General features: G+C 39.4%; 2 protein-coding genes across 2 annotated transcripts in view; both read right to left on the reverse strand.

Moving 5' to 3' along the window:
* Positions 1–651: 651 nt before the first annotated feature.
* sntb1 (syntrophin, basic 1) overlaps positions 652–19,641 on the reverse strand; it is a 43,562-nt gene continuing 24,572 nt past the window's right edge. The window contains exons 7-8 of the mRNA XM_071470451.1: positions 6,158–6,387; positions 652–3,296 (exon numbers count right to left, since the gene is read on the reverse strand). Coding sequence (XP_071326552.1) covers positions 3,204–3,296; positions 6,158–6,387 — 323 coding nt within the window. The 3' untranslated portion in view covers positions 652–3,203. The remainder of the gene's footprint in view (positions 3,297–6,157; positions 6,388–19,641) is intronic.
* Positions 9,138–19,632, reverse strand: LOC139613645 (homeodomain-interacting protein kinase 2-like). Its single transcript, XM_071470452.1, has 2 exons — positions 13,179–19,632; positions 9,138–12,960 (listed from the first exon to the last, which is right to left on the reverse strand). Exon 1 carries the CDS (start codon positions 16,197–16,199, stop codon positions 14,991–14,993), a length of 1,209 nt encoding a protein of 402 aa, XP_071326553.1. The 5' UTR covers positions 16,200–19,632; the 3' UTR covers positions 9,138–12,960; positions 13,179–14,990.

A 19,641-nucleotide genomic window follows, 5' to 3' on the forward strand; every position in this document is an offset into this window, starting at 1 on the left:
GACTGTGTTTGAGGTCTAAACTCCTTTCTCTCGGTAACATGGATGTGTCCATCCATCTGTGCATCTGTTTGCGAGTGTTTCTGGGAGAAAGTAAGGATGCCAACTCATTTCCTAGGAGCCAAGTAAACAATGTCAAGAGTTACGATTGTGTTAAGCACTGCCTACAACCCAATTACTCTCAAGCTCTTCAGCTAAAGACACATGAATCCTTTTTGCTGAGCTGTTCAGTGAAACACTTCCCAAATCAAGCTGAACTGTCACTAATAAGCAGTAAATTAGTGCACAACCTTTCATTTAAGCTGTCCTCAAAATAAAATACTGCCCGTTTTTGCTGCTCTGCACAGATTGTGTGTTTACAGCAGGGTTGAGTTCATTTCAGTCCTGAAAGTGGAAGGAGGGAGTAGTCTAATATTCTACTAATAATATCATTAAATATAGTATTTATATAAATATAAATATTAATTTATATCATAAATTCATTAAGAACCAGTATCATTAGCAAACAAATTGTGGATGTCATTTACATTTTAATATAATCGAAGTGAAAGTGAAACTCCACCCAGTCCTCTGCTTCTGTTGATTAAAATTTGCCATTGATGAGAAATGAATAAATCACAAGTGAAGACAATAAAAACAGACTCATCGTGTCACTTTTGTTAAATACATGATTTATGTGCACCGTTCAAGTTAAAAACTAAGCTTTATCATTCTGAGTGACAGTACAGTAGCTGCCGAAGGCATCGGAGTAATCTACTTATCAAAGCTTCTCTCCACTTGAGGTTATCAGTAAGTGCTGGATTCTTCGTGTGTTACAATGCCTCCGCTATCATTTAGTATGAACACAACAGATGATGTTCCTTCTACATTGCGGTAGGATTACAATGTGAAAATCATTGTTCACAGTGCATGTGTAAATGGTCATTGAAAATGTGTGTTATGATATAAAGGACAGCGCAAACAAAAAGCCTTTGCTGGTTGAGCCAAAACTAATATAGCCATCATAGAAGTCACATTATTGCTCCACCCACATCCTGTGATCTCTGTGATTAATTTCTTCCGAAATTCAAATATTTATTTTGTTCTCAGTCATCTGAAGGCACAAGGAAAGACCTGGCAGCAGGCCATGTCAAACACAGTGCAGTTTACCGAGTTGGTCTGCTGCACAACATCCAGAAAAACAATGAGCCACACTGGCTGCTGGAGTACTAGAGCAGAGGTGAAGACTCCTATGATGGCTACCTCACTATTACATAAATAACATTTGATTGATTGATTGATTGACTGTGGTACAATTTGATTGAGTTTCAGTTTTCAATATGAATTATGAAGATTTACTAGAAATACTCATGGCAGTTAATTTTCTTTAAGGGGCACAACATAACTGTAGCTTGTCCATTAACCAGGCAAACATGATAAGCTCTTCAAAGAGTACACTGAAAGGATTTCAGTTGGTAAATGAAGTTTACAGTGATGAAGAGTTCACCTTGAAATTCAGGCTGAAGATAAACAGCAACATCATGTCTGATCAGACCTTTCGAGGAATAACCCAACATTCTGGGAAATCCACATTGGGCTACTTGCTTTCTTGCCGAGATTTAGATGAGAAGATCGATACCAGTTTTGTGTGCCCGACCTTTTCATGGCCACAAGTGGTGACAGTCTTTATGCTAAGCTAGGCTAACCAGCGGCTCCAAATCTCAAGAACAGCAAGTAGATGGAACTTGGGTTGAGATAATTTTCTCCACTGCTGTTTCAAAAGTTAAGAATGAAGACTGAGGAAAGAAATTCAAAACACTGTCTTACGTTCAGTTTTATCTGTTTACAGGCTAGCTGATCCAGCTAACCTGGCTCTGTCCAAACTGAACTAGTTTTGTCCTCTTCCACGGTAAGGATTAAACAAACGAGATATAACGTGCTAATGTGTGAACTTTAGAGGGGCTGGTAGGTGTATTTTGTCACCTTTGAACAGAGCCACGGTAACTGTTGCCCTGTTGCCAGTCTAAGCTAAGCTAAGCTAAGCTAACTGGCTGGTGGCTGTTGCTCCTACTGTCATCTAATGCTCAGCAAGAAAGTGAAAAAGTGTATTTCTCTTTAGGTCAAAATGTGTTTATCTTCGTATTCTAAATACTGTGATATCTTACTTTGGAAAATGAAATTGCATGTACAGAAACAACAGTAAATGCCACGTGGTACCCCAGTGTTGAGGACAAAATTACTGTTATTCTCATTTTATCACTTGGATTTTTTTCCTGTTTTTGAATGATAAATGGGACACAGAATATGAATGTGACAAAAGAAAACTGAATATTTGAATAAAATTATAATTCATGTAACTAAAGCCAATGGTTTTCTAATATTTGAAGCCATTATAGCTGATATCAGATCACTGTCAAATCAGTCAAACACTGAAATACCACCAGATGGTCACCATATGCAAACCCACTAAAAGAATACTGTGACTATTTGAATTTGAGTCGACTGTCACATTGTGGGAATCTGTGCCGCCGACTGTGGCTCCCAGTTTCAATGATGAATGCTGACACGGCTAACAAGACATCTCAGGGGACACTAACAAAGACAAATGTATGACAAATGCTTTTCCACAGTGTGCCAAGTGTTTGTGGAAGAAAAATGACAAGTGAAATTCAGAATGTCCGTTCAGAGTTAATGGTGAATAAATTATATAAATGGTAAATGGAGGGCAGTTTGCCATTACATTTCGACTGAATTAAAAGTGAATTCATCTCAACCACTGCGGCACGTGTCCAGTCCTTCCAGTCCTGGACGTGACAGTCATGCCCAATCCACTCCTTTCAGTGTGTCTCTTTGTCTGTGTCTGTGTGTGTGTGTGTGTGTGTATACATATATATGATCCCTCTGCATTTAGTCCAGTCCATGTTTTCTTCTGTGGATCTTCAGTCAACACTTCAGTCCATGCAGCCCTTAAAGGGATCGTTTGTCCCAAAAAATCTCTCCATTTCACTCAAAGCAAAACCAATCTGGATTGGTTTCTCCAGTGTTTCTTTGATGTAAAGTTCGAGACCCACGAAAGGTCAATTTACAGAAAGAAGCTACATTCACTCAGCTTGGCTCCCCGACTGAAGGAGTTTAACATTGTGTACTGCATGCAGGCTGCAGAGAGGTGTAGAAACAAGGTGGATTTCTGTTTTCAAAGGAGGTGAAATGTCCCTTTAGAGAGGCTTTCATGCCACCAGACCCAGGCGGGAGATCTTAGCCGACAGGAAGGAGTGGAGAATGAAAACAATTGGCTTTGGACACGAGTGGAGGTCCAGTTGCTGCAGGAAGAGAAGAAAACAACAGAATTAAAAAGCAGAACAGGACAGAATAAACATGACGGGATAAAGAGGAGAGAATAAGATTATAAGATGAGAGAACTCCTTAAAGCATAAGCAGAAGGGATGGCAGACAGAAGAAGAGGCAGGGGGGTAGAAAAAAAACAGAAAAAGGGTTTGTAAAGCACATAAAACCATAAAAATATATTCAAAACTAACTCCACAGTCAACAGTTCCCCATGAGACAAGGATTAGACAGTCCTTTCTGGAGCTAAGCACTATGCACACACAAACACCACATCACTGTGAACAAAGCTCTGTTCATAGCCTGAATCAACAGCGGGTGATTTCAATGGTACTATGACTCATATCCTGTTCCTAAGGCCTATAGGGAGATTCAACCTATAAATTCACACTTGGACTACTGTTTAGTCGGTCAAATTTAACACAGGGGAAGTTTTAGAGGCTACCTCATCTTCAGGAAACCAAGCACAATGAAACATGAGTAGATTTATGCGCCACAACTGGCCCACAAATATTTTTAAAAAATCTGGATTTTCAGGACTTGAAATAGATTTTCTTTAGATTTTTTTTAGCTATGCTGGTGGCTAATGGCTCAAGGGATGGCAAAGTCAGTCAATAATTCAGACTAAAATATCTCAAGAATTATTGGATGGATTGCATTGACATTTCTGGTGCCTAATGAATCCCAGCAGCTTTAATAATCCCCTAACTTTTCCTACCAAACGTCACCAGCAGCTCAGTCTTTATGGTTCTGAGTGAAAAGGCTAAACATGAAATTTCTTACAGATATGCACATTAATGAGTCCAGTGATTTGACTTATGACCAAATACCTGCATACTAACATTCCCAGCAGTCTCAGCTGTACTTTGTTTGTTGTGCTACTTTGCAAATGTTAGCATGCTAACACACTTAATTAAGACGAACGGGGTAAATGTTGCTCAGTCCCTGCTTTACACCAGCATGTCAACATTGCCATCATGAGTATGTTAGCATCTAGCTCAAAGCACAGCCTCATAGAGACTCTAGCGCTTGTCTTTGACTTTCTGATCAACCAGAGCAGACGTGTTTATGTGATTTTTGATTTGGTGGTACCATAAACTGTCAATTGTTGTGACCAAATTAGACATATCTTTCCTGCCAAGTAGTCAACACTGTAGAAAAATAAGTCCAGCTTTCAAATGTTAAGCTAATGAACTATCAGCCACAACCAGAAGTACCTTGGGATTTTTTATAAGCCTTGTCTATGACTGTGCTGGGATTCAGAAATGCTACAGATGCCAAAATCTGTTCTGCTTAGGTAGCCAACAGAGGGGTTTGAATCAAAGCTCTCAAGTCTTTTCTTATTTGCCTTCAGCATAAACTGAGAAGTCAGACACAAATGTATCTGAATGAACGTTTTACACAAAGCTGTATGTGGACTGTCGTGCAGACAGATTGAAACATTGATAAATTCTGCAGTTTCCAATTTCTAAATCCCATAAGCCTAGAGAGTAAATATTTTAGTTTTCACTGCCACTTTACTTTCCAGTATACAGTAAATCACGGTGCTATGGCTTTATGGCAAATGATAAAACATCAGTGTTGTTTTCCTGGGTAAAAACAGTTTGTATTAGTGCCAGGGAAACGTAATAAAAGAGCTGCTAGAGCTCATTCTCCTGACACCCACATTATTATTCATATCAGCATTTACAATGAAATCCAAGATTCTAAAAAAATGAAACTCTTAAAAACAGAAATGATGAACATACTGGGCAGTGGGAGTATTTGTACTTGGTTGTTTTCAGGTACGAACATTAAATTGGTCCTGATTGCATGAAGGGTGGCCCCCTGAAACCTGAGCCACCTGGACTTCCGAACACTGAGCTTTTGAGTGGTGTAAAAAGATTAAAACTCTCACAGTAAGTGACAGACTATTTTTAAAGAAAACCCCACTCTCGAACACTCTTACCTTGGGAGGCCTGCGTTATGTGTGCAGTTCCTTTATTACAGGAGTTATTTTGTGATGCAGTGCTGTAATTTACTTTCTGCTGTACCACTTTCCCCCTGCCTGTCTTCTATACTTGTAGTCCAGTTTGTGTTTTGCTTCATTTCCCACAAGGCTTTCTCAAACCCCATGAGAGTGCATATGAACTTGTTCTGTTCACTGTGAGCTGTACATGACCACAGCCAAGTAAGCTAAATATATATCTTTTTTATCCATCAGTACAACTTTAAAAGCTCAGTTGTTCATGTACTTCTAAAAGATGAAAAAAAATGCAGTTTACACCACCATACCAACCAGTTTAACTTGAAACATCAGGGCTATCACTATAACTGTAACTGACACTATAACTGAAATTTTAACTACTGTTCAAATGTCAGAAAATTCATTCAAACAAATTACATGTCAGTTCGGTGCTACATCTGCAAAAGGCACAATTGCATTCTGGTACTAGTGGGAAAGAAACTGGCATATCACCCTCTTCTACAGTGTTTTTGTGTGTGCATTTTTAACGACATATGTGAAAATACTCTGCTATTATGAATATTTGGTTTTCCCACATTAAAAGTAACAGAAACACATTTATGCTTACTTCCTCAATGAGAAATTCTAGACCAGGCCTCAAGCCCCACAAACCATTCTCCAGGATAAGACCAAGAATGAATATAACTTACACTTCTTTTTAATAGTAAAAGTCACAACCTTCTGAGGTGGATCTTAACTTGGAGCAGATACACATTTTTAGTACTGTTTGCTTCACTTTACTGTAAACAACTAAGCACAACAGAGCTCCTGTCAGAGCATATCTTGTTACATTTTGTATATCACAACGTAACGCTTTACAAAAAGAACACTCACTATCTCCCCCTCCTTCCCTCCAAAGTCGAGGAACAGCATGCGAACTCCGTCGTCAGAGGACATCTTTAGTTTTTCGTAGGGGTATGAGAGGAGCACTGTGGGCCTTGAAGGAGTGTGAGCTCCTCTCTCCTCCCCATTCTCCCCCTCTGCCAGTTTGGGGTCAGCCAGCACAGAGAAGCCCTGTTCGTAGTGAATCACCAGCCGGCACTCCTGACCCCGGTACAGACAACCTGGATGACAGACAAAGGGTATTGATGTTTTTTTATTGTTTTCTTCTTCTAATCAATATTTCCCTGAATTAATAACATGAGAAAACAGAAACAGAAATAAGAGTTAGAGTGTGACGTGAATCACTGTTGCAGTGGAATTTCATATGTGTACTGTGGACTTGGAAAACCTTCTCCCTCCTTACTTTTATGGGGATATACTGCACTTCTTGTATTGTCTATGGCTTTAGTACCAAGTGCTAGCTTGAATTGGAAGTGCAGGGCCACTCAGTGGTACTCAGTATCATGTGTGATATAAGTAGGCTGGATGTTTGCACAAAGTTATTTCATTTTCTTTATCATAAATATAAATAAATTGAATGACATTGATGCAGTTTCTCTTTCAGTTGGTTTTAGTGACAGCTACAGTTACATATAAGAGTACAACACATTACTGTGTTCCTCTGCTCTGCATCACATTAGACAGCTATTTATTCATGTAAAAAACATTGTTAATTTGTTTTGTTAGTTTTTCATTACAATTTGCCCAGAAGCATTCATTGCTTAGAGAACAAATCTCTGAATGTGAGTAAATATATTCTAGATATTGAGTACTGAATAAATGAATTAATGCCCAGCCTTATATTATATTACATATCATATATTATACACTATACTAGTGGGGTTTTTTCAGCTTTCATGATGCATAATGATTTGATATCATGATGACGTTCTTGGTCATGTTTTCCTGCACTGACTGACAACAGAATGGTACAGAATGTTTTAACAGGAAAAGCATAGAAATATACTGTTTTATGCCTGCCTACTGTTTATTAGGTACATACATGTTATAATGTTCACAGGTATAATAAACTGTAGGGAAGCACAACACAGTATGTTTTTATGCTTCCCTCATGACAACATATTGTACTAAACTGTTGTCAATAGTGTTCACCTGTAACACTGCTGCTGACACCCTGTTGATACATTAGATATCTATCTGTGTCCCATGTCTCTTCACTCGGATAACACATCACATTTTCAATGACAGACTCTTCTCTTCACGTGGAGACCATCCTGCTGAAAGCAGAGAGTGTAATTTAACTGTTCTACCGCATTTCTAAGCACTTTCCTTCCCGCTCTCTCCCCTCTCTCTTCACAGCATGTGTCCTGCTGAAAGCTGAGTGTACTATCTTTATCTACTGTCCCAATTTACGCATCACTTTCCTCTGCTTTAATGAAGAACCTGTCTTCTCTCCACACAGTGTGATCTCGCTGCCTTTAGTCTTATTTTTCAGTGCTTTGACAGGAGAGCCCCCCCCACCCCCACCCCCACCCAGCAGATCTGATGGCTGCATGCTGAAAACTTCATTTAGACCATAAGCTCCTCTCTCTTGACAACATCTGATCTACCAGGAAGTGTGTTTGTGTGACAAAGAGACAGTGAGCGAGAAGAGCATTGTTATCTTTCCATTGTATGCTGACAACCTGAGCAGGATGTGCGTGTGTATATTATGTATGGAGAGGAGGGTATTAAATGTGTGTACATATGACAGTGAGAGTGTGTGTAATGCTTCTATACTGTCTTGGATTAGGAGTTTATTTTCCATTTTGTAGATATGTGAAAGGGAATAGAGACGCACATGTGTGTTTTTTTTTTTTCTCTGGGGGCTACACAATACCTATGCAGGTGTGTTTATATATATGTATGTGTATGCGTTGTCACTGCCTGTGGCCTGCTTCAGTCTCTTTTATCTGACTATCAACAGGCCACCTCTCCGTCTGCATAACCACAGTGTGAGTAAAGCAAACTAATCACCCTATAGACACTTAAATCCCTTCCTCGTTTGACTACATACATACATGTCTGATCATGGTTCTTGCGAGTCTAATTTATCCTGCACAGAGTAGCAGATGGAAGGGTTGTAGTGTACAATGTTATCAAGTCCTAGAAATGCAACTGATTTTTATAAACAGTGATTGTTTAGGGTTTTCTCTTTGCTTTCTGCACATTTAAACCATGTACGAACGTGTCACATAGATCCCTCACTAACTTTGTGGTTCAGCAGAGAGACAAATCAATGAAAAGTACTTTCACGGTGAAATAACTTATTCACAATTACAAACACTGCAACAAAGGTGACTCTACTTAGTTTGATTATCAATTAGCAGCAGGTGTCGGCGGTAACAGAGGTAGGGTAATTAAATAAGGGAGTTTACAAAGCAACATGAGGCAAAGTCAGAGCCCAAATAGCAGGTGCATGAAAAAATAAAACTGCAGATATATTTAGTATGCCAAACGGGGGAAGCCTCAAATATTATAAATGGAGCTTTAGCTTTAGTTCAGGTAGAGTATTGGACTTCTGTTTGCAGAGGCTGACTGGCATCAGCTGTTTCAATCATGCTTCACCATCAGCTGTTCGGCGACACAACTGACTAGTAACATCCAATCGTATTCTTCCAGGCGTACAACGAGCAGACTGTTCACTGTTGCAGCTCTCTACCACCTCTTCTTTCTGCTTATATGCTACATTTTTATTATTGTTGATTACAGCGGCAGAGCCTTTTCACCAAATCTAACTATACCACTACTTGCTGTTAATATGTCTCTGAGTGAAATTTCTTTGCTGAATGATAAAGTGCATTGAAAGAGAAGAACAACGTGCAAGTTGTTCTTCTGGGTTATAATAGGAATATCATGTTTTCAAGCAACCAAGTATAATCCATATATGACTTTTAGCAAAATCATTGTATTGTTTCGTATTGCATTAATAGTCCATTGTAACATAAAGCATTCCACATATTTTAGATAGTGATACCATAGAAGCAATTCTGGTTTTAAACCATCATGTTCAGACGAGGTGTTGAGGTGTTGTACCAGGAGTGGAGCAGCATATTACAGTAATCTACCCTCTCCTTATCAACTGTGAGCCACACTAAAACAACAGGGGTGTGTTGATTACAACTTTAGGAAATAATGTTGATAAGAAGGAAAGTGTGAATCAAATATAAGAATGAGGCATGCAAGCAGTCAAATATCCAGTTTAATATCCACATAACCCTAAAGACTTTCCATTCATGATGAAAAATGAATCTCATCATGTGTAATATTATTCTAATGATGTATAAGCAATGTGGCAGGACAAACGTCTCCCTAATGGCATAACAGTTACGGTAAATGGGGCAAAGAGTGTGGGGTCTTTGTTGTGTTCAGGAGTGCAAATTAGACCTGAAACTCTACTCTTCCACCTGAGAGCCTTGATCTGTGGGGCAAGCAGGGTTTCCCACCAGAATACACACAGACACACACACACACACAAACACACACACACACAGCGAGAGAGAGAGACACAGAGTGAGAGAAAGGGGCTTTTCAGGCTCCAACAAAAGCCCTTCTTTCTGCGTGACGGTGAGTGGACAAGACAGGAGGAGGGAAGGAGGGGCAGACAGTGATAACTGAGAGACAGAGAGGAATTGAATGAATGAGGGCAAGAGAGAGAGAGTGGGAGAGGAGGGAGACGCTAACCAAGTTACCATAACGACAAGCGGAAATGCTAAAAGGTTATTACAGGACAAAAACTCAGGTTTCATGGTCATTTGTTTTAAACTCGTAAAAGATATTAGGAGGAGTTTCATAGTTTGAGACAGCATCCAACTGCGCTCAACTTCAGTTGTCACAGCGGGTTCATGGGTTAATTTTCCACAACCACTGAGTTAAAGAAGCGCTCCATGTCATTAAGCTGTTTACCTTTTCATTAAGGAGTCCCAATCAACCTCTGAGACAATTTAACAAGCTCTACAGCTGTCACCTTCGACAACAACATTACCAAGAACACTGTGCAAGTACAGAAAGTAGGACAAGTAGGACTTTAAACAGATAAATCTGAAATTGATAATTAAACTAATATCTTGAACCTGTGGTTCAAAGTTCATTCTTGACCCTGGAAACATTAGATGACGAAACAAGACAGAAGTTCTGGTACTTTTGAGCAGCCAGTTAGCCTGGATTATTTTACCATATGGACTGGAAACTGGGGGAAACTAGCTTAGCCTGGCTTTGTCCAAAGCAAATAAAACAAAGTTTAAAAAAACTAAACAAAAACCAAAACACTCCAGGATGGTTCCCAAATGGACCAAGTAGGATGTTTTTTCAACAAATGTTTTGAGTGTTTTACAAAATTTGATTATTTGCATTATTCTTCGTGAAACACTGTGGAGGATTGATTCAGATTATTGATTTTAGTTTACTAAGCCAGTGAAGTGAGACAGGCAATAGAGGGCAGACAAGGGTTTCAACCTTGATGCTGTGATTTGAAATTCCTTGTCTTGCAAATTGTGTTAAGTATTAATATAACCTCTGAAAAGTCTAAGTTACATTAGAAATATTAATAACCAAAATGACACCAGGCCAAGTGTGGCTGAAATTTGATTTCATTACTTTCCCCTTTAACATCCCTCTAAGAAGGTCCTGCTGCCCGGTGAGTGATTGAGCGTTCATCTATCTTCAGAGCCAATCTTTACCACAAGCCTTGATAGTGAATAAACCATTGCAATGATTTATCAGGATGTTACACAGATGAAAAGCTGACAAGGTCAGTGCAACGATTCCTCAAGTGGCAACTGCTGAAAAATGAGTGAATGCACTTTGTATGCATTATCACACTCCTTCTTATTACTCTCCTACTTCCATAAAAAGGAAGGACTTGGTGCTAACATCAATCTGTTTCAGGAAAGGCATGGGGTCCGTTTGAGACAGAAATTCAATAGTAAGAAATAAAGATTTAAAACTATTCTTATTTTTCTCTTTCTTTTTCCCTGTGTCACTAACCTGTATCATGAATCAGCATCACAGTACTAAATTTAAGAAACAAATTTAAACAAATTAAACAAACATTTTTAGCCATGGTAGCAGAAAGACTCTGTGAATAGCAATATCAGTCTAACCCCCTGGTCTAGAATGAAATATCTTAAAAACCTCTGAATGGTTTGACAAAACGTTGTACATTCATGGTTCCTACAGGATGAATCCTGTGTAGCTTGAAGATTCTGACTTTGATCATCTCCACAAAGTTGTCTCAACATCTACTGGACAGATTTCTGTTAAATTTGGTACAGACATCCATGTCTTGTAATCTCTTTGGTAAACCCATTTACCAAACATTTGATCGTCCGTAACGTATAGCGTGGTAACCCACTGTATGCTACGTAAGCAAATGTTAAAATGTTAACTCAAGTTAGCGCAGATTGGCACAGCTCTTTGAGTTGGTATGGAGAAAAGGAGATAAAAGGAGAATGCTAATGCTAATGTCTCTGTCGTGTAGCTAACTAAGTATAGTAGGCTAGCTACTGACAGGTAGTCCCTGAAATGAAGGAGAGTTAAGCTAACCTAACTTTTGAAGAGAGGGAGGAGAGAGACGCGCTGTCCTCCCTCACGAATGCCCGATGCCTGCTCTGTTTACCTAACTTACCTCGTCTGTTTTAAGCTAATTTTTTCAGTAATACCTGCACGGGGGTGGGGAGGCTGCTGAATCCCCACAGCGTTTTGGTGAGATTTTTTTTTTTTTACTTTTATTTTAATTTTTTTCATGTTGGCAAAGATTTTGGCATGGCGGGCTGCCACACATAAATGTTACCAGCAGAAACACTGATTGCACTTTCGAAATCATCCACCTGCTCTTCAGACTGCATTCCCACTTTTTTTTTTTTAAAGCAGTCTTTCGGATGGTTGGTGCAGATATTTTAGCCATTGTTAACTGCTCTCCTTCCACTGACATTTTCCCCTCTAGTCTTAAACATGCTGGATCCCTTTGAAACTGTTTTTGGTGCAATAACTGAGCACCTGTGACAGTGGAATTAACGCCGCTGGATCAACGTCGCCGCCATGCTGGATTTGTCATAACTTTCAGTAGACAGGACTGTGCTTCATACAGAGCAGCAGGTAGGTAATTACAGTTCAGTGCATCTACTGAACATATGACGTTATTGCACAAGTAAGTCAAAAGTTACCTTTTAAAAGTTATTTCGTGTCTCTGTTTACGTTAGCTGGGTTAGGTGTAGCATCAGTGTTAGCCTTGCAACAACAATAAGCTAACGTTAGCTTCGCCTGCTAGCATGGTCTCTGGTTCTGTAGGCGGACTGTAACTCCACTACCTTGGACTACAGCTGGTGACGGTGGTTCCTGCTCTGCTACACCAAACTCACAGAGGCTGCAGAGCAGAACAAGGACTGCTGTCTCCAGCTGCGGTTAGCAGGCTAGCTGTTTAACAGTTAACTTGGTCTGGTTAGCAGCGGTTGACGTTTGAAATTAAATATCTAAATATATCAGCTAATGACGCAATCTGCACGTGTCATCTGAAACACAGGTCGTACTGGATATATAGCTGGGGGCAGTTCCTGCCTTACTTGTGCAATAACATATGTTCAGTTTTAGGTGCACTGAACTGTAATTACCTACCTGCTGCTCTGTATGCAGCACAGTCCAATCTACTGAAAGTTATGACAAATCCAACATGGCAGCGATGTTGATCCAGCGGCCAAGGCAGCCTTATATATGAGGTGGGCATGGCTTGAGGTACAAATCACTTTTGCGCCGCATTTCTCAGAGATATTTGGTGCAAAAGCCTGAGTGCACAGAACTTGCCCTTTGAGACTCGTAGCGGATGTAACTTGATGTTACTGACTTCTGTTTGTTTCAGTTGTGAAAATTTCGTTCATGACTTCACATGATTTATTTCTCTGGTTATCTGTAAATTTAACACTGCTTGTTTTTGTAGCTTAAATGGTCAGGCTCCTGCCTATATCAGTGATCTGCTAACTTTCTATTCCCCATCTCTGGCAGGGGTCTAATAGTGTTTCCAAAATCTCAACTTATCACTCAATGGTATGAGGATCTAAGACAGGTAAACTCAGCATCATCAAAAACACTTCTTAAAATTCACTTTTATCTTATGGCTTTTTCTTACCTGATGATATTTATTGAAATTGTTTCAATTATTTATCTTGGTTTAGTATCATGTTTTTCATTTATTACTTTTATTCCTGTTTTTTTACTATAAAGGCTTTTGTAAATGAAAGTTTTGAAAGGTGCTCTATAAATAAATCAAATAAATGTTACACCTAGCAACAGCGTTCAAGTGACAAATCATTTCAACATTTCTCTTGTTCACTGCAAACCTTTAGAATTACAACTTAAACACAGTTTTAATTGTCTTATCCCATAATTGAGTTTGGAAGCATTTTTCATATCCCAAATTCTCAAGAAAATAAAACAAAAAAAAATAAATAAATGAAAATAATGACTTTATTTTGGCATCTTTATTGGAAAAAAGTTCACATCAAGAGGAGAGAGATAAAGAGAGAGAAATGGGTCTACATCTTACAGCTGTAAGATGTAAATTGTAGACCAGCAGTGATGAAGTGATCAGTGACCGCCCCATCACCTGAGACAGAGAAACCCAACAGTCCCCACCCTGAGCAAGCACTTGGCAACAGCGGAGAGGAAAAACTCCCTTTTAACTAGAAGAGACCTCTGACAGAACCGGACTCAGGGTGGGCGGCCATCTGCCTTGACCGGTTGGGTTGAGAGAGAGAGAGAAATGGGTCTACATCTTACAGCTACCACTGCTTTGGCAGTCGAAAGGCAAAGAACTGGTTCTTTCACTGGTTCCAAAGAGACCCTTGAACTGCATCGGTGGAAAAGGGTGAAGTATGTCACAGGGCTGTCTAATGGTCATTCTTATAAATGCAAGTCTGGGTCTAAATAACTAGACATTTATAAGAATGACTGAATGAAGTTGTGGAGGGGGTGTGGTGGGGAGTGGCACTGCACTGTCCTATTTTTTTTGTTTGGTTTTTTTTGATAATTGCAGATGAGTTATTTTTACATTTAAAGATGGAAACCACTCACTTCTTCACTCTGCGGAAGAATTTGTTGATCCTTTGAAATACATTCTTCTGGCGGGCTCCATCCGGGCCAGTCTTGATGTCGTCACCATCAACGGGTCTGATGGGGGCTGCAGCTCCATGCTTAAGGGGATGGAGGCTGCATCAGTTGGGACAACATGAGCTGATGGTCTGTCTTCATGCTCATTACTTGCAACTAGCAAACAATCAATGATTATATAGTCATTGAGGCTGGCAGAGGTGCCTGGTTCTTCTTTGGGGGAGGGCCTGTGTCTCTGACCCCAACATAAGGGTCAGTTGCTGCTGAGGGTCCAGGTGGCTTGCTTGGCTCTATAACATTTTTGCCAGTGGGGCTTGGGGGAGATGGGTCTTCATCATTGGGGTGACTGGTTCCTGGCTGAATGGAGGTCTTGGTATCAGCTTCATTACCAGAGTTTGAATGATCACAGTAATATTTCACAGGATCACACTCTTGGTGTTGATCTTCTTGATCTTCTTTACCGGTGGCTGACTCAATATCCTCTTTGTCACTGAGGTGTGGCTTGAATGAGTCTCCATCATCTGAATCACTGGTGGCTGGCTCTTTACCTTCATCAATGGAAGACTCAATATGAGCATCGTTTCCAGTAGAGCTCTCAGTGGAAAAGCATTCATCACTGTAACTCTCACTCTGTTCATTTTCACCTCTGGAATTCTCAGTGTGTGAATCCTCAGCACTGAAATCCTCAGGGTCTGCATCGTAACCAGAAAAAATTAATGAACCTTTTTTTGTCGGAACTAGATGGCTCTTTCTGCGAGTCAGTTGTGAGAGCAGTGTTTGAAAGATTGCAACAACATTTTTCAGAGTCTGACTCTTCATAACTTGAGTCGTAATCTGATTCATCAAAACTTTCCTCACGGGTAACGGTCATGAACTGAAGGGCAGCTTCTGTATAGGAGCTGGTCTCCAGTTCATCTCCCAGGTGAACCATTGTTATGAAATGGTGTTTAAGGGCTTCCATGGGAGTAATTCTGTGATCAGTATCTGGATGCAGGCAGCATTTTAGGAGGTCTAAAAATGCCATCCTGTCTTCATACTCAACATCATCGCGTTTTGCTGGACATCTCTTTACTGCATCCTCTAAATAACTGCACAAGTCAAAAACCCTGTCAAAAACTAATGGCTTAACACCAGTTACCTCCTCGTACTCCTCTGGTGTCCTAAGTCTCCAGTCCTCGTCCTCATCCAAGGTGAAATACATCCAGCTGTATTTTCCATCAGTCAGCTTGTGATCGTCTGGCTGTCCGAACAAGTGTAGGAATGTTTTCATCCAGTGATATGTACAATTGCCAGGGAAGAGGTTCATACCAAAGTACATGAATGCCATGACGCAGCCCACTCCCCACATATCAACTGATTCAGACAGGGGGAGACCCAAGGTTACTTCTGGAGCCCTGTATGAATTGGCCTGCATGACCATTCCAACCTCCACTTGGCTCACTGGAAGGGCTAGACCAAAGTCAATCAGCTTGATCTTGAATGGCTGATCCTTGTGGTTCACAAGCATTATGTTGTCAGGTTTCAAGTCTGTGTGCACGATGCCAATACTCTTCAGGGCTTCAAAAGCAACGAGTAGCTGGTGGGTCACAGGCCGAATTTCATTGAGACTCAGCTGCAACCGCTTCCTCTCCTTCATCAGGTCCCAAAGGCTCCTGTCTAGCATTTTGAAGGCCAGACAGGAAAGGTTACTGTTCCTGAAATTGTCCATAAATTTTACAATGTTCTTTTCGTGGGGGTCAAGAGCCCCGATTGCCTCTAGCATCGCAACTCCCCTTTGAATGACATAATCTTTAGTCTTTTTGTGGATTTTGATTGCCACATTTTCTAACGTGATTAAGACCATACATATGGTGACTTTGCTAAAACATCCTTCTCCAGTAAAATCCCATACCATGTAGCAAGTGGTATTGCTGTGGAGGACATCCAAATATAAAGAAATAAAGAACTAAATATGACTAAAAGCTTCATATTGTTATATTTTATTGTATATATGAGAAAACTAATCAGAATGTTAGATTAATGTGTTGTTTAACTCCATGTTTACTGCATCTAGGTTAGCTATTTTTCAGTGACAGTTATAACTATTTTTTTTTTTTTTTGCTAAATTAAAGTCCTTTCCAGTGCTTCACTCAACAATGTTACCACAGCCTAACTGCACCTGTGTTGTGAGAAGTGAGTTGTAATGATCTCATTATTGAAGATTGTCACTGTGGTAAAAACCTTATTGTTGGAGTCATCTATTGACCCCCAAACTCTGACTTTTGATACTTTGATAAATTGGATGAACTATTATATTGTATAAATAAGAATAAGAAGAATTGTTTAATTCTTGGGGATTTCAACATTGATATCTCCAAAGAGGATAATGTAAAAAATGACTTTATTAACACTCTATATTCTTCATCCTTTTTTCCTCCACTATAAATAAATTTACCAGAGTAACAACATCATGCAAGTCAATTATAGACAACATTATTACAAATGTTCATGATGCTTGTCTTAACTCAGCATTCATATTTTCCGACAACACAGATCACTTTCCTGTTGTACTCTTCATTGATCTTGCTAAAAAGACTGATGACTCGCATCATAAATTAAAAGCTTAGGTTTTGAAAAAACCTTACAACAATGCGAAAATCTGCAAGCACTTGGTACTTTAAACAATTATTTTTACCTCCATAGCTGAAAATCTCTCCAACAATATTAGTCAATTAGTGGGTGGTACTTTTAGAAAATATTTGCAAGGCAATTATTTGATTACATTTTTTCTGATGGCAGCTGATAGAAACAAAGTTTATTAAATTATCACTAACTTGAAAAGCTCCCACACAGCTGGCATAGATGAAATCTGCAGTTCTTAAAGCCATTGCTAATGAAATTATGGAGCCACTTGTGTACTCTATAAACTTTTCTCTGTTTAGTGGGGTTGTGCCTGCAATGATAAAGACTGCTAAAATTGTACCTTTGTAGTCTAGCCTAGTGATAAAAACGATATGCACAACTACAGAGCCATATCTATAATGCCCACTCTCCATAGTTTTTGAGAAAATTGTCTCAGTGGTTACTTAAATAAATCCTATATCCTCTATCCTTTACAGTATGGCTTCAGAAAAAAGGGCACCACTTGTGTGGTGATTCTTGATCTCATCGAAAAAAATCAATGACGCCATTGATAAAGGCGAATGTGGCATTGGAATTTTTCTGGACTTATCAAAAGCATTTGACACTATTGACTTTGAATTCTTCTAAGCAAACTACAACATTATGGAACAGAGGTGCAGCAGTCAGCTGTTTAAGAAGCTACATGTATGACAGGAAATGTATGCATAGACGGTCGTAAATCTCAATGTAAAATAATCAGATATGGGGTTCCTCAGGGATCCATTTTTGGGCCGCTCCTCTTTATTCTTTGTATAAATGATTTTGTGACCTCCTCCAACATTCTACAGGGTTTAGTTGCAGATGATACAAATGTATTCTTATAATACAAACATTTATGTGTATTACAAAATAACCTAAATGAGGAAATGGTTAAGGTGGATACGTTGTTTAAATGCAATAAGTTATCGTTAAATATAAGTAAGATGAACTTCATTGTTTTTCACCATAACAACAGGGAAAGAAACAAAAACTTAAATGCATGAGTTTCAGTGGGGTCTGCAGAGGTCCACAGGTGTGTGGAATGAGCTTGATAACGCCATAAAAATGTCCCCACTGATCTGTTTTTAAAAAGAATTTAAATCAGCAATTGCTACAAAAATATATTAAAACCTGTACACCCTGCAAGGCTGGGTTCTTCAGAACTGGTAACTCTACTGAGTTATTATTGATTATATCTTTTTTTTTTTTTTTTTGCTGTTTCGCTGTCTTTTTCATTTACCATTTATTGCTGATTATGCATCTTGCCAATTGAATTAATATGTGGACTGATGGGATAGATGTCTTGGACAATTTAGCTATTCTTTCAGGGTTTTAGGTATTAGGATACAGGCAATCTTAGGATATAGGTAATCTGTGACCATTGTATTTACTGTGCTGCTATTCACAAGCTTTTGAAGCTTATTGGGGTGTCCCATTTTCCCATTGTGATTATCATGATTATATGCTTTTCATTGTGTTTTCTATTTCTGTGAAATAAAAACTAAATGAAATGAATGAAATGAAATGAGTGTATAGATTAGAAACTATTTGCTAACGCATTTGGCATATCAACTTGGTAAAAAGGTGACGTGTCAGTGTTTGTGTTTACAGCTTGTTTCCGCTGTTCCCAAATGGCCTAAAATCTATTTATTCAGGTTAGAACTGTATCTGTTGATCCACTGCTATATTTATATGTATATATTGATATGGAGCCGCTTGTTTTAGTCTAGAAAGCGTTTTGTCATGGGATTAAATAAGATATCCTAACAGTCATTTCCCAGCAAACTGCTGTGACATACAATATCTGATTATTGTCACATACCTTGGAGTGTGGAATATGAATTGTGCTCTGCAGACGTGAATGAAGCCTTGCTATGCTAATCACAGTGTGACATTTAAATCTGGATCAGTGGGTGCAGACACAATTTAGAACAGAGTTCGCTATTGTAAAATGCTGACAACAAGGGTGTAGCGTAACGTGCTGCTGGATACATGCTGTCTCATATATGAGTGGAGGAGTGGAGTTTGAAGTGAAACTTAATTTAGCATGGTGTTATCATAGATGGAGAGAGGAGGGGGACCCAGGGGAGAAGTGTAATTCCCAGGACATTTTGTGCTTGGAGAGGGAGGGAGGCAAAGAGGGAGTGAGAGAGAGAGGGGGATAATTCCCTGGATGACCAATACCCAATGCGAAACAGCACACACGCACACAAACACACACACACACACACACACACACACACACACAGACACACACACAAACACACACAAACATAGTAGAATAGCATTCCTTTCTATAAATAGCAAGTACTTTGTCCACATCTTCCATATGGCTGTCAAATTATATCACAAACTCTCCTCTATCTCAGGGAACTGCGGTCTGTTTGTGCATGTATACACTTTGGTTTATGCACTGGATTTCTACTTTATTTTAGGCTTGCGAGACCTCAGGCAGTACTTACCCTTGCAGCCTTTTGAATCCCTCTGGATGTGTTTTGCTGCAGCATGTCTGAGCACGACTGACGCATCCAGTCTCGTGACCTGTACTGCTCACTCCACTCTATCCACAGCTACACGTTTGTGTGTGTGTTCCTGTCTCTGGTTGATTGGTGTGTGTGTTTCTACATGTTTTCACCCATTTTAAAGGTGCCTGTGTTACTGAATCTGAATCTTTTCATGTGTTATGCATCGGCACT

The sequence above is a fragment of the Trachinotus anak genome, unplaced genomic scaffold (assembly GCF_046630095.1).
Source record: "Trachinotus anak isolate AG129_WGS33_773 ecotype Australia unplaced genomic scaffold, CSIRO_AGI_Tana_v1 ptg000032l, whole genome shotgun sequence".
Lineage (NCBI taxonomy): Eukaryota > Metazoa > Chordata > Actinopteri > Carangiformes > Carangidae > Trachinotus > Trachinotus anak.

Excerpts from the sequence above, each read along its gene's own strand:
- LOC139613645 (XM_071470452.1), bottom strand. The coding sequence starts at position 16,199 with ATGGTATGGGATTTTACTGGAGAAGGATGTTTTAGCAAAGTCACCATA.